General features: G+C 41.3%; 2 protein-coding genes across 5 annotated transcripts in view; both read left to right on the forward strand.

Moving 5' to 3' along the window:
* The first annotated feature begins 64 nt into the window (after positions 1-64).
* Positions 65-5,913, forward strand: CZH9orf40 (chromosome Z C9orf40 homolog). The gene is made up of 2 exons (XM_064439535.1): positions 65-509; positions 4,588-5,913. The coding sequence occupies exons 1-2, from the start codon at positions 93-95 to the stop codon at positions 4,741-4,743; spliced, it is 573 nt and encodes a 190-aa protein (XP_064295605.1). The 5' UTR covers positions 65-92; the 3' UTR covers positions 4,744-5,913.
* Positions 5,914-8,634: 2,721 nt separating this feature from the next.
* The window catches only part of TRPM6 (transient receptor potential cation channel subfamily M member 6), a 97,619-nt gene continuing 82,388 nt past the window's right edge, over positions 8,635-23,865 (forward strand). For 2 of the 4 annotated variants that reach the window (XM_064439390.1, XM_064439391.1), the window contains exon 1: positions 16,372-16,663. In XM_064439390.1, the coding sequence (XP_064295460.1) occupies positions 16,481-16,663 (183 nt within the window). In that variant the 5' untranslated portion in view covers positions 16,372-16,480. Of the gene's footprint in view, positions 8,844-14,683; positions 14,843-16,369; positions 16,664-23,865 lie in introns of those variants that run through there. The other 2 variants (XM_064439392.1, XR_010370752.1) reach the window with 2 other exon arrangements.

Raw genomic sequence — 23,865 nt, forward strand, 5'->3', positions numbered from 1 at the left:
AGGCGGGCAGCCACACCCGCCCACCACCCACTAGGGGGCGGGGCCAAGCACAGCGCTCCTCCCGCGGGCCGCCTAGTGGCGGCGGTGCGCGCATGCGGCCTGCCCAGCGCGGTGGCGGTGCGTGCAGGGCCCGGGACGCGCGCTCCACAGCGTCCCCGGTGCTCGGGCCCCTCATGGCCAAGCGGCGCGCGGAGCCGTTAGTGTGCCACGTGCCCGTCAAACGGCTCCCACGCGAGCCGCCGTTCTCCCGCGCTGTCGCGCCCGAGCGGCACTGCCGGGGCGAAGCGGCAAGCGCCAGCCCCGCCGCCCCGAAGCGGAGGCTGGAGGAGGCCGAGGCGCCGCCGGGCAAGCGGCCCGCGCCGCGGGGGAGCGGCCCCCGCGGGGAGCAGGGGGAGGCGGGGGGCAGGCGGCGGCGGCGCGGCGGGACCGTGGCGCCCCAGGACGAGCGGACGGCGGAGGGACAGGGCGCCGGTGGCCGGGGCAAAGAGCGGGCTTCCGCCGCCGCTGAGGTAAGGGAGCGGGGTGATGGGACACCTCCTCCTCCCGGCAAGCGTAGCGCGGGGCCGTCGCGGGCGGGCTCGGGTTGCTCGCCTCCGGGGAGAGGAAATGGTGGGCGGTGTCGATGGCAGCGGGGGCGGTACTGCGGGGCCAGGAGCGGGGCTGGCGGGGTCCCCCGGGCCTCGGCAGGGCACAGTTTAGGCATTGGTGCGCGCCGCTCGGCGTTCATCGGCCGTGCGCCGGTTAAAGCTTCTTGTTGGTCCCTTTTTTCTGTAGCCGATGCAAAAGAAGTAACGTTTCTAGCTCCCCTTCTCCGCCCTCCCACCGCCACCCCACCCACTGCCGCCCCAATAGAAAAACTGGTGAGAAGGGGTCTGGAGTTCACCTTAGTTAAGTCTGTCTTCAGCTACATCCCCGTCCAAAAGTACGGTGGGAGCAGCCTGAAGAGTTTGTTTTGATAGCCTCTCTGTTCTTTGAGGTTTCGGGTCATGCTTACTACAATGTCTGACAACTTCCTGAACTTTTCGTTTGGGACAGGCATTTCTTAGCAATACCAGAGCTAGCTTTGAACTAAAGTGTCTAGTGAAGGCCGTGGTCAGGGGAAGGGGATCAGTTGTTTAATGATAAGGATGTACTGAAACACGTAGTTGCCTTCCAGTGTTTCTGGTTAACTTTGAAAAATGTACATTATTCTCTCTGGCCTTGACCACATTTTATGCCGTAGGCCAGAACACAAAAATGTGGTACTAAGAAAATTTTAGTTTTGCAGAAATAAAACGCTAGGTCAAATTTTGACCCTGTCTAGAAGTTTGATATATGTAAGCTCACTTTTCCTCCCACCTGGACCTTTTATATAAGACCAAAGTATCTGATCCAGTGTTACTGAAGTAGCAGAAAGTCTGATAAGGTCAGGTGGGCTTTGAACTGCAGTTTTAGACTCTGATTTTGAAAAGATTGGTTCTTTGATAGTATAACACCCATGTATAGTCTGTAAGGAAAACTGGCTTTTCCTTCTCAGGCTCTGCCTTTTGATTTTTTTTTTTGCTTGGTTGGGTGTTGGTTGTTTTTGTTTGCTTTTGGTTCTTTTTTTTTGTGGTGGATGATAGAATTAAGACACAAAGGAACTGAGGAAAAAATTCTACGTCCTATGAAAGCTATACATCCTTTTTAGGCCGTACGTTTTAAACACAAGCATATCTTTCATTTCTGGAGAGAGAACAAGCATCTTCTGATGCAAAGCAGGTTGAATAAATTGAGCGAACCTCTACAGAGAAGTGTCACTGCATCACAAATATGATGCTGAATTCTCTACTTATCCCTAGGGTTATTAGGCATAATTTTGTAAGCTTTAGCAGTGGTAGGAAGGCAACAAACCCCCTGAATTTCCACAAAATAAGAGTATTTCTCTGCATGAAATGTTTTTGTAGGACTGTATTTTTAAGAGTTTGTTTCCCTAAGTACAGTATTGTGTAAAAATACTTTTGCTTTAAAATAAAGCTTAGTTAACAGCAGGCCAGAGGTGTTTCTTCCATCTTCTGTGTGTCACACATGTATGTTTTAGGTGTTTCACAAAGATATTTCTGAACACGACTTTTACACCTTTCTGAAAACACAGCTGTAGGCTGGCATTATTCTTTGCTGTTTTGTGGCTTGTGTAGTTCATTACAATAATAAGCATGATCTGCATACTGTTACTTTCATGTTGGTTTTATTAACATTACAAGCAATTCCAATTATGTTGTAGTTGGCCAGAGAATAAATATTATTTGAATTTTATTTGCAAGCACACCTTTGCAACTGGAGTTGCAAAATTAACTCTTTAGAAGTTAAACAACTTCATCCATAGAAACTAAGCTGTTGTATCTCTGAGCTTTGTGCATGTTACCTACCTTGCTAAATGCTGTTCTCAAAAACTATTCTGAAAGATATTTAGGTGAATGTGAATATTTGATACTTTATTTTGCATTTATGTGCTATGTTTAATGTTTGCCTCTGTCTTTTTTGCTCCTTGGGCTTGCTCATTTTCACACACAATCTTTCTGGGAGATACCAATAAGCTGAAACACTGCTGTTCTGGGGACTTGAATGCTCTTGACGTTAGTCCTGTACGTAGTCTGAGTCCAAAGTTAATAGTATGCATATTTTTGCAATTATGAGATTTTAGATTATTACAGTCTCTTTGAAACAAGAATGCTGTCATTTACTCTGTGTGTACAAAGCATCTGGTAGTACAGGGGTGTTCTGTGGCTCTTTCAGTGTGAACAGTAACTTCTTACTTAAAATATAAGGGGAGTTTGGATTAAACACAGGGAGAGTTTGTAAGGGTAGCTGACAGTTTCTGAACCTCCACTGCTGGAGATTTTTTTCAAATATCAAACTTGTTAGCCACCTGCCCTGCACAGTTCTGTGTGAGTGATGCTGCCTAGGTCAGAATACGGACTGGAAAATCTTCCCTTTCTCTTTAGCACTTTGTTGTTTGTTCTTAATGCTGTGCGGTACAAAAATTTCCATTTACAAGAATATTCATGCAAATGTGTGTACTACCATAGTTTCGCTTTTTTGTAGTTTCCATATAATCAATCCTTCTGTCCTGTGACATATATAATTTAGCTAGTTCTGGTCTCTATTCCAATTGATGGAACTTTGATTCTTTAATTTTCCCTGATGACAATCTTCTCCTAGTGAGCAAACTCATATTAGCAGTACTTTACAGACACGCAGCCATCTTGCTGCTAGGAAATCTCTTTCATGCCTATCTTAATTATTACAGGTCATGAGTGATGCAGGGTTTTATAGTAAAAACAGGCTACCTAGTACAAGAAATTGTAGTTTATGAAAGGTTTGTGTCCTAACAAATAGAAAAATGTATTCTTTAAATGGAAAGTATGCTGAATTTCTGTACTCCTCTCTTTTGGGGACAGGAGTGGGGGAGAAGCATAATTTTTCCAGTACCTGACAGGGTTTAGGCACAATACTTACTGTGATTTTTTTTGAGCACTACATTTTTTTATTCTGTTGCAGAGCCAGCAGACAAAGCATGAAATTTTTCAAGAGCCATAGCAAAGCAGTTATAGCAATCTATTTGTTAAAAATACTTCTGTTTGGCACATATTACAGCTTAGACATTAAAACAAAATATTTAAAAGTTCTGATTGTATGTATGGAAAAATACAAACCAATATTATATGTAAACGCATTATTTTAGGTTTGTGTCAGCATTCAGTGTTTTTACATACCAGAAGAAAGTCGTGCTCAAGACCTAAAGAATGACTTGAGAATTCTTCTTCTTACATGTATCTAGACCATAGAAACATGCACAGATTGCCCACTGTTTATAACCACAGCATGTGGTTGTGAACAAACGGTATGTTTTCTAACACAGGTTTTAAAAAATGAAAAAGATTTGTATAATTGCATAGTTAAGTAGTAGATAAGTATGTGTTCCTCCAAGCTTTTGCTTGTACTAGTTACCAGTTCTTAAACTTCCCCCCCCCCGGCCCTAGAAGAGATCTTCATTCTTCTCATGTATACTTGAGTACAAAATGTAGATACAGGAAAGAAGAATTGGAATGTGGTAGAAACACTACCCAATGCTGTATTTTTCCTGCAAGCATCATCCTCTGAGATGATGTAAAATAGCTAAATACATTCTTCTGAATACCAGCTTCTAAGCGTGCATGAAATTTGTATACCACTGTGAGAAGAAAAAGCAGTGAACAGTTTTTGTATGCAAAGTCCAATAATTGCACAAGTTTTACAGTATCATTCTGTGCAAAGATTTCAAGTTGAAGAAATTGGTGGAGTTATAGAAGTATTTCCCAGAGGTTGTACAGTAGTTCTTTGCAAGAATATTTGAGAGGACAAAACAAAATTATGATTTGGTTGAGATTTTCTACGGTGTTTTCCTAGGAAATAGCTCATATTTTTTCTAGGTGAAATGATAAGAACTGTTAATATTGGACAGCCAAATTAGACTTCCTTGGTTTAGTTTCTTTTAAAGTTTCTTTTAAAGTTTCTTTTATTATTTTGTACTGCTGCAATAGACATTAATGTTTTGTTGCCTATTTGTTTATTTGTCTCTTTTCAAAGCAAGAAGATTTCTGTCAGTATAACTCATTCCTGTATTGGAGAGCACCATTGCCTACTATTGATTTATCTGATATTCAGAACATAGATGGAGAGACTCCACCAGAAGCTAAAACTCCTTCAAGGACTGATGCCATGGAGACTGAAATGGAGACCTGATCAATTGTTTCATAGTTGTGCATCGACTCTCAGGAAACTTGTTTCTGTTTGGATTCAGGTGTTTCTACTTGGGAGGAAAATAAGCATGCTTCTGCCTTCTTGAAGAAACAGTGTTATGTCAGTCTGCAAAAGCAAGTCTGAGTTCTCTAAGTGGGTGGGATAATCACTATTAGGTACTTAACAGTAAGGTGTCTGGAGGTGTACAGTGTGGAGGAGGCTATGACGTCTAGCAAGAATGCTTGAAAACGTAGAGGCAGGCTAAAAGAAGAATACAGAAAATTAAGACTTTGGGAAGCAATTAAAAGAAACAGATGGATACGTTACATGTTGAAAGCAAATGGAAAATCATTTTGTCTGTCCTGAAAAAAAGGTGTAATTGTGGTAGCTGAAATGGAAATATTTATCATGTGAATTTATCATAAAGCACACAAACTGTAGTGACTTTTAATGTGTTTTTTTTTTTTCTAATAGCTAAACCAAAAAATCAAAGCCTACCAAAAACAGGCAAAACATTCCCTTTCCTATGCAGACTAAAAACAAGTGTGGCAGGGAGGGGAAAGGAAAAGGGGATCTTTTCTTCTGTAAGCTGCCATTGTTCTGCAAGTTTTTCACATTATCCTTTACCTACACCTTTTCCTGTTACCCAAAGCAGTGGGAAGCCAGCTTTTAGGTTTTTGGTCCATTCTCAAGTTAATGCTGTTCTTATTTGTGATGGTGGCTCTGAACCAGTCAGTAGCATCAAAATGGCAGGTGTGCGCAGCTGTGTCAAGAAAAGTTAATGAATATAAAATTACCACATACACTTTTTCAAACTTAACTAAGGTAGAGTTTTTGCAGAGATTATGAATCTTGCAAAAAATTTTCACAAGAGTTAATTGAATTAGTGTTTTTTGCTGTGAAATATGAACTTAATGCTTGTCTTTTGTAATTTATTTACAAGTTGAAGTACAATTAGAAATACTTGTCTTTAGTAGACTGAAGTTATATGGGCAGACTGTCAGACTTTGCAAATATGACTTGTCTTTTGGGATAGCAAACACTGTATTTTTGCTGGAACCATTGAAGAAGGCAACTTGTGAGTTTTTTTTTTAATTTTTTATTTTTTAACATAATGTATTTGTTAAAGGACAATAAAGTTTTGCCTGTGGGCATTTGAAAACCTTGGGACTATTACTGTGTGATGTTCCTGACTTTGTTTCTTAAGACTGTTGCTTCCATAACTTTGTCATTTTATTAGGTCTTTTTGCTTAAAATAGTCAGCTTGTCAGCCTTCTTATTCATAGTGAACATTTGGAAACTTTTTTTCAGTGTTTGTGCTGTAAGGTATCTGTCCTTGTTCATTGATTATTTATTTAGATTGTTAGGGTGTCCTAGGACCCACAAAAGAAAGGAGGTGGCTTAGTGATTCAAGCATTTCATGGTGCTTGTTTGGATGTGTTCCCACCTGCTGTCAGATTAGCTGGGTACATATTTAAAAAATATTTATTTTTCTCACACATTTTAAATGACGTTTTTTAAGTCCAAATACATCAACTTGTCTTAGGAGATACTTCAAAAATGTTTTTAAAAACAAACTCATTTTCTGGCAAGAATGCAACTGCTATTATATGTTTACTATAACTTGAATAAATTAATGAGGAAATGTAATTATTAATTTGTTGAGGTGTTTGTTGGCTTGGCTTGGGTTTTTTTGTACCCTAGGTAATATATGCATTCCTATATTCATGGTTTTTCTAATATTTCACAGCATCCAGTATTTTGCATTATTGTCTTGTATCATTGCAGACATACTTCAGTTGCTTAAAATCTGCTTGGAGCTTCATATGCAGTAGGTGTGTAGGAAGGGACTGTTAAAGAGTGTTAAAGATTGTCTCTCCTTTCCCCTAATTCACAGGATAGAAGTGGGTTTATTATTGTCTTTAAAATATATATTTGAGCTATTCCATTACAAAAGAAATAAGCCCTTTAAAGTAAGTTAAGCTTGTACTGTGTTGTAGGCTGTATGTTTACTTTATTTGCAACTATGCTGTAGGCAAGCACTTTCCTCTTGGCTTGTTCCAGTTGTGGGTTCTGGGTTATGGGCTGGAATGTTACGGCTACTTTCAGAGCATTTGCTGAGCTGATTAATTTTTTCCATTCATCTGTTTGCAAATAGAGGCAAATATAAAAGCCTTGGAAAACCTTTTGAACAAGTTGGAGAGTTTGGGTTATACAAAAGGCTGGGCAAGGTAGGGGGGGGTAATAATAGATTACATAAACTTTGCATTAGAGCTGTCAAAAGGTATGATCAAGACATGTAAGTGCTGAATGTCTGGTGTCTCCAGATACCATGTGTCACTGTGGGCTACCAAAACACTGGTCTTGACTTCTGACTCCATTTTCCTAGAGAGCTCTTCTTCAAGGGCTGTACATAAGCTATATGTAAGCTTAAGATGTTTTAACTTGCATGTACATTCATATCCAGTGAGAAGAAAATGTTATTTTGAAATAACAAAATGTCAGCACAAATTTTAAGACAACTCAGGCATAGCGTAATACCTACCAACTGACAATCTTCATTTGATAAGTTCTTAAACTTTCAGAAGAAAGTTTTTATATTCTTTCTAGGTAATTGGAAGTTTGGTTTTCTCTAAAACGTTCCTCTCTAAAAGGAAGAACTGCTGTCAAAAGAGTTAAGAAAATGTCCAGTGTAACCACAGAGATCATCTAGATATTACCCAGGTTGATAAGGGCGTTGCCTCTAGAAGTAGCACAGTAAGGGTATGGGCATTCTAGTGAGAAGTGAAATGCTGGAGTTAAATAGGTTTCAGAGCAGATTTAAACAGCACAGTAGTATTACTAGCATGTCAGCCTTTGTAATTTTTCTAATTTTAAAATTAAGGCCTATTTTATATGGTCTGACTTGTGTCTGTTGAAGGCCTACACTATATTTGTGGTTCCCAAGATAGGTAAGCCTCTAGGAGAAGCTTAAAGCTCAGTCCAGACCGGGAAAGTGAAGAGCTACCCTGACAAACTGGCTGCATTGATGACCATGTCTTGGGTACATAGGCTGTGGTAGAAAGTGAAAAAAAGAAAAAAAGAAAGCGGGGAATGGAAGACAGGTGACGATGAAGAAGTAGGGTAGCAAATGAGTGCAGGCATAGCTGGCCAGCAGAGCAATGACATGAAATAATATTTTCAGCATGGGCTCCATCTTCAGTACAGCAGCTTCGACGATAATTTGAATATGGTGATCAACAGTAAATTTATTAGGTTTCTCACTGTTTTGACAGTTGCTGCTTGATGTTTTTTTCCTGCTGGCAAGGCCAAGAATTTAATGGACATCAAAAAAGTACATGCTTACATATACGGGTAGTCAGAAAATGCACAGGATCCTTCATGTAGAAAAGAAGAGAGTGCAACTGTATGTTTCCAAGTAGCACCAAAGGTAATTGATGTCCAGCATTTGGCAGCTAGTTCTGGTTATGGCAGAATTGTTGTAGGGAATTCGTGTATTTTTGTGAAAGCATCTGATGACCGCCACAATAAGAGATTAGTTAGACTGCACAAGCTCGTTGGTATAACAAAGCTTATGCTCAAACAAGCATTTCAAAATAGGTATATTTGGTATATACTTGGGCTGGCTTAATCATTTCTATGCCTACAGTTATAACCTTGACTCTCTAGGTGGCAATACACATACATAGTAAACTACAGTGAATCTGGAAAATGTTTTGGGTATGCTTTTATTCTGAACTGCTACTGTAAATTTGAGCAGTGACATCATGAATGTTAATAATTTCCTTACTGTGATACATGAATAAAGGCAGATCAGGTCACAAGTTCCTGATTATAAGGTGACACAAGATCTTCAGCACCATTGGAGGCATTTCATCAACAATTTTTGGTTCATCTTGTTTCTCTCTTCACCACCACCCCCCACCCCCCAAAAAAAAAAGCTATCAGTTTAACACGTGGGAATTTGTCGTCACAACTTCTTGAACTCTTTCCATTAGTTACAACTGGAAAGTAAGCTTTATCTGATTGCATGTTGGATGGAAACCTCGGTCAGTGGCTGAAGGGTACTTGAAATGTACTCATTAAATATGGGGAAGAAAAAGGTAAGTGCTAATTCATAAGAAACTAACTCAGGAAGTACTGTTTAAATGTTGGTATATAGGAAACTATATTTGAAAGGTATGAGGAAATTTCAGATATGGTTTTTCAAGTAGTCTTATTAAAAGGTTGCTTATTTAAAATTCCTATTTTAAACTTTTTGTATTAGTGAATTTGATGTTGATGCAGCAAACAGTGTACTTATTGATATTTCATTTGTAAGTCAACTAATCAGTAATTAATAAGTATGTTTTAAATGTTCTTGTTCAAAACAACAGCATTCATGCGTTGGTTACTTGTAAAGACTTAAAACTCATTGTTCTTTCTTATATTAAAGGCATATACAGACCATAACTTTTTCACTACTGAAGGAAAAAAATAGTTTTCTTACTTCTAATATGTAACCATTCCCAGGGGGGAAAATTGTGAAAGGAGGATGAAGGCAAAGTCAATTTTTATTTGTAATTTTATTTTGCTTTTAAGAATTTTTGTGGTGGATGGTAGTTTTCCTGGTTTTGTTTTGTCTTCTTTTATAATAGTGAATTTTTGAAAGAAGGGATATGGATTGGCTAAACATTACATTTTTTCCAAGTTTTCTTATATGAATACCCGGGGTTCATGTTTGGATTGGAATGTGATTAAATAAGTGACTTACCAAATAAGAGACTGAGAAAAGTAAACAAAAATAGTATTGTACTATCCTCAATGAAGTGTAAGCCAGAGAAAAGTTTCTTTCATGCAGAGCTATGAACAGAAATGAGCTACATCTCTTCACTGTTCTCTTGCGCAGGTGAAGGTAATGTCATTCATTTGAGCAGTGCACAGTGCTCTCTAATTAAATTGGAACACACAAAAATTAATTCCATTGGATCTACCCTAAGTGTCAAACGTTCCCTCTCTGAAGCCCAATGCTATATAGTGGGTAGTTCCTTTTGATGTAGAATACAAAATTTGCTTTCAGTTTCTTCTACTTCCTGGCATTTAAAAAAACCTAATTTTACTTCTGATTGCATAAAAAGCAATTCTTACATGAGAACTATTTTGGCATAAAGTAAGCTAGCGAAACCCTATGATTTCATGATTGTCAGTTATAAACTGCAGTGGTTTTTGATCAAATATTCAAAATATGTTGCATCTGTGTATCCTGTAATAGTTTTCTAATTTTACCTTCTAGGAATTGGAGAAACTTGTGCTTGCAAAAAGGAAAATCTACTACAGACAAACCTCTCTATTTCCAAATGTATAATGTGCAAATACAGAGACGTCAAAGACAGGTTTTCATTGTATAAACTGATGCCATAAATATAGTTCTAAAGTATGATTGTGAAATATAATATGGCACGAGAGGGAAAGGTATGGCTAACAAGCAAAAAATGTTTATACTTTGGACATGAATAGTAATATTAAACCTGGAGTGTAAATATCAAACTGCCTTCACTTCTATGACATGGCAAGGTGTCAGGGAGAAATCCTGATAGTTTTGATGCCCAATATGTATTTTTTCCTTAGAGTCCATACATACAATATACATATGCCTAAAGTGTTTTACGGATCCAGCTTCATCAGCCGATTCCCTTTGAGTCAGACAAAGAGGCACAGGGAGTGTCTACTTGCCTACTTGTTTTATATGCCAGCAAATAGCATAAAAGGTAGAATAGGCTCCCTGTTACCTTTCTCATCATTATGAGCTGTGGGACAGATTATGGTATACACATTTCAGTGCATTCCTTTCTCTGTTTATATTGTGCAGCTTATCTGTGAATACTGTGGATTTGCCAGTGCTAACTACTCCAGTCTCAAATAATTTTGGGATTTCTGTTTTATCTTTGTTTGGGTGGTCTTGAATTATTGTGGGGTCAGAGTTGCTGTCATTTCGAGTTCAGCAATCAAAACACTCACATTGTATGGTTATTACCAGTGTCTATAATTGTCTTAAAATTTTGAGTGACAAAAGTGTATTATTAGATTTTCCTTTTCAGTAAAGGAAATTAGAAAGACGTTGCCTTTTAAAGATAGGATTTTGAAGATCTCTGTATTTCAGTAGTACTGGTTTTACTACAGGTTAGAGTAGTGGAATTTGTTTTTTTGAGATGTACTCTTCTGACTTACAGTTCTACTAATGCAGTGTACTCGAGCTATAGACAATTTGTGCTTTCAGGACAGCTCACAATAGTGAGCAGTAACTCTGTTAGCATTTACAAGAACAGGTCCTTGGCTTTTTATCTTAAGTGTCAAGTAGTCAAGGAAACAACAGTATTTTTAGCGTGCTTTCTTTGAAAACCAAAGGTCTATTCGATCACAAGATGCATTTTTAAAAAATAATCAGTTACACCACTTTGAGCCAAGGATGCAGTCAAACTCATTTCCTCTTCTAGGCTGGTCAGTTTTTCATTGGAAAGAAAAAAATACTCAAGCTGTTCTCATTTGAGGTAAGTATTTAAGACAATGATTTCAGTTCCGGATACGATTTCTGTGAGGATAGAGAACACCATTTAAAAGCACAATATAGCAATTAGCAAACACATTGGTATAAAAATTATGTAAAGGCGAAGACACTGGGGCATGGCAGAAGAATGTTATTTTAGAAAGGGATGATTGCCCCGGAGAAGAAATCCAAAATAAACTTAATTTGCTGAATAGAAGTAAGCTTACATTTACTTCACTTTCTTCTTAGAAATCTAGGTACTTAAAGGTGAAACTTAGGCAACCAGCAACAAACAGCCAAGTTAATCCATTTGAAGGTTTATGATACGGCGTATTTGTCATGTAGTATGTGATACCTCTTTAAAACACAGCTTGGAAGCAATATTAATTGTAACAGTACCTGCCTAGCTGACACTAGCATCTCAATAATTTTACATGGGACTTCTGCCTGCTGTTGACTGCCTGCTGCTTTCAGTGGGGAGTGGTCAAAGTGATACCCTGCAGACGAGATCCAGCTCATAGGTGAACCCATATGGTTGCTTGCCTCTTGTGCCATGGCCTTGCCATCAGGCTGTGCCTGATGGGGAGCCCTTGCCCACACCCTGCAATCAGTAGGACAGCCTGTGAAACATTAACAGCCAAATGTTTCAGACTCCCCTGCAGAGCAGTCAGCAATTGTATTTTAAAGACACAGTGTCATGTGAACATGGACGTGCCTTCAGCTGTCCCCAGCCTTTGGAAGACTGGCCTGGGACAACACTATTCTCCTTGAATCAGCCCATCTGGCATTGCTTTAAGTCTTCAGCATATTCCACTCTGAGAGCATGTGTACTTGGCTGACACTCCATTGCCTTCAGGTTTTCCTCTTGCCTGCAGCCATGGGTCACTAAAGGACAGCCTTACTTCTTCCTGTGTCAAGCAGAGTGCTCCCTGTACATTCATTGCTGTTTAACTCTTAATTTTTAGGTAAATAGTTTTAGGTTAGTGCAAAGAGGTCATGTGAATGAGGTTCTTTTTTTTTCAGTCTTGAGCAGGAAATTTTTTGTTTGTCTGCTTTCCTCTAAAGCTTCAAGCATTTGCTTTAACATGTCTTTGAGTGTGGATAGTAACACAAACCTCTATCCTCCCAGTTCTTTTATATAGTTCCTGTGAGAAAGATACATGGTATCTGGTATGAAAAAGAGGTAGGAAAGAAAAGAACAGATTTTGAAAATTGTTTTAAAATGAGGATTTGAAAGCTCTGGGGTCACATCTAAAGAACATCTCACTGAAGAATCCGTATGCCTGTCATTTGACCCAGGCCAGGGAGCTGACAAGTCTGACTTCACATCTTCTAGGAGTACTCTGAAACATGACACATTTGAAAATCTGTTAACCAGTCTGAGGGATGCAAGGAATGACAGAGCAAACTGAAGAAAGGCAGTGTTCCCTGACACGATTCTACAAAACCCTTAAGACTCTTAGAAGCAGGGATTATGTTAATGCATAAGAAAGGCTCCTCAGAAACTCAGAAATAAGGTGTTACTTTTTAGCTACACATATCATCTGAGGAGTCATGTAATACTGAGCTAAGAACAGCAACTGAAGTGGTTATTGTTCAATCCTGCATCTTCCTTGTGCTTGTCTCTATGATTGTTACCCTACAAAAGTACATTGTGCTTCTCCATCACTGGGAAAGGTTTATTTCAAGAGATGGAGACTATTATATTGTAAGGCTGCTGAACGCAGTCCTACTCTGAGTCCTTTTAGGCCTTCTTCACACCTTTTCCTACCTCTGTTAAGAAAATTGAGTAACAGAGACCAATGACACCATCTGAAATGTTATTCTCAATTCCAGACAGCGATGTCCTCCCTTAGGAAGCAGTATGTTGGTTTCCATGGGACTATCACTAGAAGCGCAGAAAGTTTTCATGATTGTAATGAGACTAAACTGTATTCTTTGGGTCTGCACTGAGGTGTTTACAGAATGCATTTCAGGAGAACTGATGGTTGGATATTTATGACTATGACTATCAAGCTGACAAAACCTACCCCACTACATTCCTGGCAACTTACAGACTCTAATAAAAACTTCTAAAGAACTGATTTTTCTCATAGAATAAATTCTGCAGACAGTCCTGTTGACTTTGTCTAATTCTCCATGCAAATACAATGTCTGAACTATCTTGAAGGATTTTGAGCCACATTCAGGTATCAGTAACTACTTGTTGCAAGTGGTGAATAATCCGATGAAAAAAACACCGTAAGAACACATGTTATCCTGTTTGTGTATAATTCAAGACTGTGTTCATACTTGACTCCTGTTGAAACACTTCTGTCATGCAAACCAGTAGCTGATGGATGTTTATGTGCCTGCCTAGGTTCTGTCATCCTTAGCTTTAATTAAAAAAATCAGTTTATTTGTGATGAGGGAAGTCATGTTCTCCTCCTTTGAAAAGTATTTGTTGGCAGATCAGTGTCTAATATCAGTGTGCAGTGGGAGCAGGAGGGAAGATTTGCTACAATCAGGCCTGGAATCATTTTTGCGTATTTGCATGCTGTGAAATAAGCAATAAATCATGGCTTAAGCTTACTCGAGGAGGTTGCCTCTACACCTTGTAAGTTAAAGGTGAAGACCAAGGTCCATACCTTGCAGTCCAGAGTCTGCACAGTAAAAAAAGATCTAAGTTTTGTGCTATGAAGAAAAATAATCTTCCACAGTGTTTTTCCATAGCATGCTAAAGCAGTAGCTAAAACAGTTATCACCTGATGAGCATGTGTTTACTGTATCTGCTGCCAGCCTTTAGTGCTGGACTAATTTATGAGACTTCTTCGTTTATGTTGGAAGATAAAGGTAAATAAGCCTAATGGCAGGCTGATTTGTTGGTAATGATATGGGATGGGAGAGAAATCTAGAAGAAGCCTTCACCACTTTTATTCCTTGCCCTTCTCTTTGCTGCTTCATCAGTTCTTGAAGATCTGCTAGGGCACTAAGGCAAAGGTGAAAGTTTGTAGATAGTCTTACAAAACTCGGTGTCTTCAGTGTGTTTGGAGATGATGAAAAAATGAAACTGGGAGTTCCCTCTACAGTTTTGGCTTTTTCATTTCAAAATCCTGACACTCCTTTAGTAGATCCTGCCTGATAAAATGTGGTCAGTGGAAAACAAAATGTAATATACTTGCTGAATAGCAGGTATGATCTGACAGAACATAGTGAACAGAGTGTTCGCTACCCTCATCCAGAGGGTATCTGGACACTTATGCCTTCACAAGCACCCCATGGAAACAACAGAAACAAAGCCATTCTTCTTTTGGTAGAAGTTGTGTTAAGCCTATTATCCTCCTTTTTGTAGTGGAAGATGTTTGGACTTCGAAAACAGTGGAAGGTTATGCATGGATTAATGCAGTCATACTTTGACATGTCTGCATTTCACTTACTTAGGCGATGAAGAGCAGGAGTTGTGAAGCTTTGCTCCTAATGGGCATCCAAGAATTGAGCTGGTTGCACTGCTGTTGAAATAACAGCTTAAACACCGGGAATATAGAATTTATGAAAAAAGAAGCATAAAGGATGGACAAGCAAGACAGCGCTGACCTTAAGGTAAGCCTGTAGAAATAGGATTGATATTCTGCAGTAGGACTGCAAGAGAAAACATCTCAACAGTTCTGATTTCTGGAGATAACAGGATAAAGAGTACATGATAGTTATGTGGACTTTGAACTACTAAAAAAATGTCTGTTAAAAAATACACCATATGCATTTTCATATCAGTAAAGTGCTGGGGATTGGGTGTGAGAATTTGCAGCATGAGAATTTGTGTGGCTCTGCTGAAGAGATTTTTACGTCTTTGTATTAGGTTACAAATAATAAGTCTTGATTCCAGGGAAGACTGAGAATTTCTCATGTCTGAAAGAAGATGCACAACTTGGAAAAACATGACAGAAATTTGCAGTCAGAGGAATATGTACACCTAACCATGCCCCAGACAAAGTCCAGAGCATCTGCATGTGCTCAGATACATGTTTCAGGTTTCTTACAGGGTTCAGATTTGGATGAAGAGTGGGCCTGGTAACAATGACTGATATGTCCTATTAAAAGAACATTTATTTAATTTCTAAGCATTGGTGAAACTAGCAGGTTGAGCTGTAAGTTTCTATGCTGACTCAGGAGTATTTGAGAAAATTTAATTGAAAATATTATCTTAAAAAGTCGTAGCTTGGAAAAGAATGAACATACTGTTTGTCACCTGTTAAAATTTCTAGCAGTGCATTCTGTTATTGGAAGCTGTAATGTTTTTTTAAGGCCTACTGTTTAAGAAGTCTAAAGACAAAATAGAAGCAGTGTAAGAAGCAGAAACTTTTGTTTGGCAGGGGGCTGGAAGCAGTTTTCTTATCCTCCTTGTCTTTGAAGGAATAGTTTATGTGAAATCACTGCTAAGTTTAACAGCTAATGTTTCAAAAGGCCCTGAGGCAGGACCCAGGGCTGATCAGGCTTTTCTCCTCTGATTTTTGGAGTCTGGAGTCTGCTGACCTGGGTGCTTGACCGTACAGTGGGACTATCTTCTACATGGTGCTCTTGGTGGCTCTCCTCCCATCCAGGCTCCTACGCTGAGACAGTGTGCTCCGAAATCAGGGCTCTCCTTTAGGGGAGGAGGAGGGAGAGCTGGGAACTGTGGAGGAAGATGAGACTTGGTCAGGAAAATTAGAAATGGAGAGACCTGAAAACAGGAGAAGCATCTAGAGGGAGTGAGTGGGTAGGAAATACAGATAAAATCCAGAGGCAGATGGACAGAGCTCACAGTGAATACAGTGTCACAACTGGAACCAACAAAATAAAAGCAACATTAAAGCAAAAAGTAGATGAGAAGGCAGGGCGAAGAAACCAAAGAACTATAGGCTCGGATTGATTATAGGAAGAGTGTAAGTTTGAGACAAAAGAAAATGGAGATTGAAAGACAAGTGAGGCTTGAGAGACAAGTGCCCACTGGGGGTGTGGGGAGCGGGCGCTGAGCCCGGCATTCGGCGCTCCCGTGGGGAACGGCTGTCCCACGCCGCGGAGACGCCCTCGGGGCAGCGGGCACCTCCCTATACTGGGGGGAAGACCGGCCGAGCAAATAAATGAGAAGCCAGGGGTAAAGGACGGCGCCTCAGCCGGGAGCCGCCGCTCCCCGCCGAGGCGCCGCCCGCCCGCCCCGCCATCGCCGCCGCTGCGGGACAAGGATCGCCGGCGCCGTCGGGGATGGCGGCGCGGCGGGACCTGCTCTTCCCGGAGCTGGGCTCCGATTGCCGCGGCGGCCGGGAGCGGCGGGGGGGCGGCTGGCGGCACCCGCCCAGTGAGCGCTGCGATGCGTCGGAGGGCCGCCCACCTCCGGCACCCCCGCGGCCGGCCCGCCGCGGCGGCCGCCACCCCGGCGCCCGGCAGGTGAGGGCAGGGAGAGCAGGGGGAGGGCAGCGGAGGCGGGTGGCGGAGCGGTATGGGGTCTCGCTGCTCCTCGCCCAGGGACCGGCTCCTCTGCCGGAGGAGCTGAAGTCGTCGGGACTGATCCTCTTGGCCCTCGTCCGGGCCAAAGTCTCCCTCGGCCTGAGCGCGAGGGAGGCGCCTCCGAAGGGAGAGGGCGATGGGGCGGCCGGCTCACAGGGGCACGGCGTCCGGACAGCTCTTCATTTCCCCGTGGTTGCGTTCCCCGTGTCATGAGTGGCATTTGCGCACATCTGTAAACTCCATTGGACTTCATCTGAAAGTCCGGGTGGCCTGGGGAGAAAGTAGGTCTGTCGGACTGATGGCAAAGAGAAAACCCCAGGCCGCAGGGGGCGGTTTTTCCGATGATTTAATGTTCTGGTGCCGGTGCTGATTAACCCCCTGTGCTTCTGCAGATGTGGACTTGAATGATTTTATGCATGCACACCTGCTCCTATTCCAGTAGCCATGAAAGGCTTCCAGTAAAGAGGGTTGCCCACGTTAAGAGCAGGACATCGACTGGTGATTTTGTTATAGTGCCATTTGAATGCCATGAGGTTTAGAATGGTTGTACATAACATGGGAGAAAAATGCCCATAGCTCTAGTAAATTTTCACTTCTTTTTGCCATGAGGCTCACTGAAACCTTCCACACACACACCCCCGCCTTAAATGTAAAGACGAAACATGTGAGATTCAGATGTTGGGGTTTTAAGAACAGAGCTCAGATACTATAAGTAAAATTATGAGACTGGATGGTGTTTCACAGAGATCATGATGTGGCAATGTATCCAATGTATCCATTACTGATACATTTGCTGATACAAGAAATAAGTTTGCAGTAGAATATTCTTTGTCAGTATTCCTGTTTGTGAATATGACTTTCAAAATGCATAGTATCTGTTTGTACGCTGAGAAAAAACGAGCTAGCGTTTTAAGTTGTAAATACCTGAATTTAAACCACAAACTCCTTTTCTTGGTACCAAAGCAGAGTGGCCAGTTTTTAGAGATTTGGTGTATTTTGGACCTCCCAGGGGAATTGCAGTGTTTGTTATCTATAGGAGTAAGCTTGTAGTGGTATGAGGCTAAAATGAGTTTAAGGAAACATCATAGTTTTTTAACAAAAAAATATGCTCTGAAGCTGTGAAATCTGTTTGGAGACTTTTCTTTGAGAAGTTTATTTTATACCATCACAACCTTATTCAAAGTAGTAACTGGCTGACATAGTATTATTAAAAACCATGATAAGTAGCAAATAGGTTAAGGATAAGTTTCCTTAATCATTTTGTGGCTTGATAAGGGAGAAATTCTGAAGCTTTCTTGGCTGTTACAAGGTAAGGGGGACAGAAATTACCCAATAATGGATGTGCTGAAGTATATTGTCCCTGGAAATAACTAGTATCAGGAAGAAAACCTAAGAATCATACAGAAGCATACCAGAGAAAGGTATGTGTCGCTGAGCTCCACCTTCACTTTTTCTTCTTTTTTAAAAAAGCATTGTAGGGACAGGGAGAAGACAAGATAATTGTTACCTTTTTCTTTTTTCCCCCCATTTGTGACCACGTAAGTGGAAGGCAAAAAGTCACGTAGCCAATCTATAGGCTGAGGTGGCCATGATTTAGCAAGTTTTGATCTTCCGTTGGTGTTTTCAGACTAACTCTATCAATCATTGTGTAAAGCTTACCTGATTCTTGTAATATGTAAACATATTTCTGTGTAATATGCATACTAGGAGAACATTTGTGATCCACTCTGTGTGCCTTGAATTACCAGTTCTTTTGCTTTATGTTCTCATCTCTAACATTTTACCTCAGTTTTTGAGAGCTGGTTGTTCCTTCTCCTACCAGTCCTGAAAGAAAAGACTCCCCTTTGAGGGGCTATAGCTCTAAGTGAAGTGCTTAAGCCTCAAGAAAGGCAGGATTTATTAAGCACTTGTCTTCATCCTTTCCTTGAGGCTAGCGTTGCTTTGCCTCTCTGCTGTAGTGCAGTTGCTGGTACGCACTGTTCTGAGTTGTCCAGTTCCCTCTGTCCATGGTACAGGAACAGAGAGAGGCATTTAAAAAGAGTTTCTGGGATTTCTTGCTCTGGTTTTACCGGGACAGAAACTGGGTGCTGTCGTGCTGCTTATTGGTAAAGGCAAGACAGAAGGGTTTTTTAAAACCCACTGATGATGTGACATTTCACTGTCACTGTTTCCAAATCAAACGACCTTGGGTTGCTAATGGAATGAATGCTTCTGTTTTTTCTTAATTATTAAGTCTCAGTGATGAGAATTGAGTTCAGCCCTCTTCAGTGTTGTCAGTCATGATGAAACCCTGCACAGGAACTGTGATAGGGCAGACACTTGCCTCCCAGTCTTCAGTGGTTTCAGGTGTAATAACCTGTAACTTGGTAAACAGCAGTGGCTGCACCTTGGTGCCAGCCCCACAGTGTCAAACACTAACTTTTTTTCATTACAGAAGTGGTTTCCTAGCTGCCACATAGTGCTAGGGATTACACAGAGGTGATGACGGACTCGGTTACACCTATAAAGGTTTGGTAGCCTGTTGTGACTGTAGTGTCAGGTGGGTTAGGCTGCATTGCTGAAGTTGGACTGTGGATATAGACTTTTTACCAGCCTGGCTGGGGTGGGGTGATCCCAGGTTTGATCACAGCCCTACTGCTATAAACTACTGCATTTGTTTATATTTTATTGGTGCAATTTAATCCCCAAAGAGGGGTAGAGGAGCTTCCGCTAGTACATCCCAAGTACTTATGAAATATATTCGTCCCCCCGCTCACCAGCTCACCAGCATTTTGGAAAGTCAAATGATGGTGCTGTGCAACCTCAGCCCTCTCTGAGCTTGCCCTGCTCCTTGCAGTGCCCTCCTTGCTCTGGCTGTGTCCCTTCCCTCACCCCTCATGCCAGCGCAGCTCACAAGACTGTCCGAACACAGATGCAGCTGGGCAGCTCAGTGAGAAGGGCGCGCTCCCAGGAGGCTGAGTGGACTTTGAGGCTGCCACCTGGGGGAGAGAAGTTGGTAGTGGGGTGAAGCAGAGACCTTTTAGGTTGCAGCGGGGTGTGCCTGGGGATGCAGCCTGGTGTGGTGGGAGCCAGGAGTCGCAGCCTGTCTCGGTGCTGGGAGGGCAATGGCTACAGCTGCTGCTAGTCCTGCCCAGCCTAGCACACACAGCAACCATAGCTACTCCTTGCTGCTAAGCCCCAGGGAAGCCCAAGCCTTTGCAGGTTTCTGTGGCTGCTGTTGCAGCCTCCAGTGCAACAAACCAGGTGATAGGGCTGGCATCACAGAATGTGTCTTGGCGCATGGGGCCAAAGGCAACGAAAGCCCTGGTGGAAAGCCCGAGGGTGTGTTCAGATGGACTCTGTGGCAAAGGGGCAGGAGGACATGTCCATCCCCGCAGACTCCGGTGGCTGCTCCCAGGCTCTTCCTCCAGCTGGGTTGAGGCAACTGTTTGTCTGCAGTATTCGGTGGGCAAACTGTGCCTTACATTTGAAAGCAAGCAGCACCCCAGAGGAAAGCTTTTTTTTTTTTTTCTTCAAGGTGGTGGGGTGGGCAGAGCCAAGAACAGTGAGCTGACATAGGTGGGACCATGCCTTCCGCTTCCTCAGAAATTATCTGAGCTGTGCTCCCTCTCTCTTTGGAAAATGGCATTTCAGTCCTATAAGAGTCTGCCTGTTCTTGAAGTGTGTGTGAGAGCTGCTGTATACAGTTGTCAGGCCCATGAATATTTTATTACTGTGTGAGATAAGCAATACAGCAAAAGAAGCAATGCTGACAGGAGTGAGAGTCAACAGTCATGGGGGTCCAGAGGTGAGCTTTGTGGGTTGCTCACATCCTTTAAACTTCATAGTATTGCAGTTTAATATAAATGGCTATCAAGCTGTGACTAACTGGGGCCCTTCATGCTTCCTCTAGCTGAATTTTGCAAACTGTATTTGTTTTCCACTTTAGATACTTTAGATATGTCCTGTCTTCAGAAAGTCACTTATCTAGTCAATATTAATCCCTGTGTTATGAAACTATAAAACAAACAAAAGAAAGCTCTGAAAAATTACCAGCAGGTAATTTTCTTCTCTTCCTCCTCCTGCTCTAAACTGGGAAGAGCTTCGTGCTGTATAATTTTGGATCCTTTGATGAAGGAATGCATTTGTAACAGTAGTGGGGTGTTGATCTCAGTGATCACGCAGTACCAGGTAGGTGAGACCCAATTTCAAATATAGCAAGTTGATTAGCTCTCTGCTAACATCAAGTGCTGAACAAAGAAGCAGGACTGGCTTCCGCTGATCCCATAGTGGAAATCTGAGCAAAACTTGAAGCTTTGTATTGACCCTCTGAGTAGTACACCTGAAGCATAATTTTCTTATGGCTGCCTGGATTTTAACTTCTTTAAAATGACTTGCAACAAGATAATTTCAAAGGGGACATGTAACTTGCCTTGCTTGGGATTTTCTGATTATATTGCCTTAGCTTTTATTAGACCAAATGCTTGATTTTCTTTGGGATATGCATGGTACTACAGACTTCCAAAATATTGTCAGTGAGAGAGGCAGGAGTGTTCATTAAGGAAACCCTGCAACTTTTGTCTCCAAAAGAGAGACAGTAAAATAAAACCATTACTATATTTAAGGATGTATAATAGTTTGCAAATATAGTTTGGATTAATTTGCTATTTCCTGCTGTATTACTGGTACCTGCTCTTGTTTGCTAAAAGTTTTATGTGTCTCTTATAATTTATTCTCCAAGTTGGACTGTTTTCCACGAATTAAAATCTTCAGGAGACGTCTCTCTGTATCTTTATGTATGACTAGGTTGTTAAACAATCCACATTTTATGCTGATCATTGATTTGGTAAGAGGAGATGATATACAGTACTGTAATGTATTCTAATGCTGGCAATGCAAGACAAATGGCAGCTTTTTAGCAAGGGAGCTGCCGTCAGCTTTAGGCACAGGTTTTTCATTGCCTGTATGGGCCACAGTTACAAAATAGCCAGATCCAAACTTCCTCAACAATTGTGGTGTTTCTAGAGCAGTGGGTGTTGGAGTGGCCTGGTTTAGGTGGAGATTTTTGTCATTTCCAGCTGGGGAGTGGACCAGAAAACCTGTTTTTAAATAATTTGCAGATATCTAATGCCACTAGGATTTTTAGCAATGCTTTTGTGGCCTGTTTCAAGGATAGGGCTGAGTAAAATAAACAATGATACAAGATTTCTTGGGTTAGCTCATTTGCAAAAGCCTGGGCTGTTGGCAGAAATGTTAAGGTGAAGGCCTCTGTGGCCTTCCCCCTCTAGTCCAGTGTCACTGGCTGTGCAGGGGGCCAGGAGACTGTGCTTGGACCCTCCAGCTGCAAACCAGGGGTCCCTCCATGAGCACCTGCACCCTGAGCTGGATGTGCTCTTGGGGCAATGCTGTTTGATGTGCTTCTCCAAAACATTACATGTTCGCTGTAGCAGAAAGGGTTAATTAATTAGTTAATAAACTTAAAAAATTAAAAGTAATAAATTAATTAAAGGCCTAGTCCTTCAGACTGGGCTAAGCTTTCTGTCAGTCGGCTAGCTCTGTACTCCAGGGGTCAATCTGGAGCTTCTTTGACAAGGAGAGAATTTTGTGTTTAGTATTTCCTGCATTTTATTGTCATGACTCCACTGCTATTTGCATTCAGAAATATTCTTCCAGTTGTGTTGCTTGGTCTACTCTGAGATCAGAAGCAATGTGTTGGAAAGCCCATTACAGTCAAATGATTTTTCTTTTATTGGCCAAGTTTGGGATCAAAATATTGGAAACATTTTTATGAGCCTTTGGTGTACGGCTCCGATCCAGAAAAGCAGTTAGGCATACATACTTAGCTTTTAAGTGCAGTCGATTAAATGTGAGAGAAAATGCTGTAGCACAATGTTGGTTGAAGGCTGAATTTATGTGTTTCTGTGAAGGTGACATGCTCCATTTGTCCACTTTCTGTGCTAAGGAAATTAATCTCTTTTCAATGTGGCTGAAGATTTTTAACAGGTTCTGTTATCCCTCTGACTTAGGTCTGCGTTTACCCTGCTAGCACAGGTGACTTCTGTTAGTGTAGGTAGTGTGTCTGTGAGGATTTGTGAATATATTTACAGATTATGTGTTTGAATTAATTAGTAGGAAATAATCACAGAAATTCTGCTGTAACCTGAAATGATATATGGTATCTTTAAAAGGAGAAAATAGAGAAACTTTTCATTGCTATTGAATCTGCAGTCTGCCTACGAAGGCAGTTTGGGATTAACTGATAGTTGTCTTGTAGTTTGGCATGGTGAACAACAGTGGAAGTATTCAAATGAAATTATGTGCACAACATTTTTTGAAGTATTTTTGAAATGCAGTGATGAAAATTTTCTTGCAAATTCAGTTACTTAAAAGGCAGTATTTCAAAAGATGTGCACAGTCCTGAAAACTTGGGCAAAGGAGTAGTAAGAAAGACTGGAAAAGCAAAAGATGCTAGTTAGTAACAGATGTACTGGGGTACTATAGTGATGGAGGTGTGGGGAACCACAGTGTGTCTGTGTTACAAAGCCAGGCTGTTGCCTTCTGTCAGTGTAGCCTGAACACAAGGAAATTCCAGAAGACCTGAGAGTTTGTTGAAAACCTCACATTGGGTCAATATTTTATTGCACATGACCCTGGAGTTTTACAATGCACTTCTACCCTACATGGATCCAAAGTGGTGTTCTTTGTTACAGTCAGTTGTTATATTGCTTGATACCATAAGCATGCATGTAATGGATGCTGAACCAGAAAGTTCCTGCCGTGAAAAGCTTATTGAAGACAGCCGAAGTTGGAAATCTCTTTAATTCTGGAAGTAATTTACCAGTTGCCATGGGATGCAGAAATACTGCTGAAGTCCTGTTTTCCACTTCAGAATTATGCATAAAATGATGATACCTGCAAGTCCACCTTAGCTTTTATAGCTCAGGAAGAATTTCTAGGGGTAAGAGTTCAAGAGATACCAATGTGCTTATAGACTGAGCTCTTGTGAAAGAGTCTTGAGTGTTAGCTTACAAGAACTCTGGCTGCATTTCAGCTATCTAATGTTCTTGAAAGTGACTTGCTCTACATGTAGTTAATTTTTAAAAGGGCTTAAGACACTTTAGGACACTGTGCTGAACACAGGAGCTGGATTCTTTCAGTGGCTG

This window comes from Phalacrocorax carbo, chromosome Z, assembly GCF_963921805.1.
Source record: "Phalacrocorax carbo chromosome Z, bPhaCar2.1, whole genome shotgun sequence".
NCBI lineage: Eukaryota > Metazoa > Chordata > Aves > Suliformes > Phalacrocoracidae > Phalacrocorax > Phalacrocorax carbo.

Bases quoted from the DNA above. Each gene is read 5' to 3' on its own strand.
- CZH9orf40 (XM_064439535.1), top strand. From the start codon at position 93: ATGCGGCCTGCCCAGCGCGGTGGCGGTGCGTGCAGGGCCCGGGACGCG. The intron at 510-4,587 runs GTAAGGGAGCGG...CTCTTTTCAAAG, and splicing joins GGGCTTCCGCCGCCGCTGAG to CAAGAAGATTTCTGTCAGTA.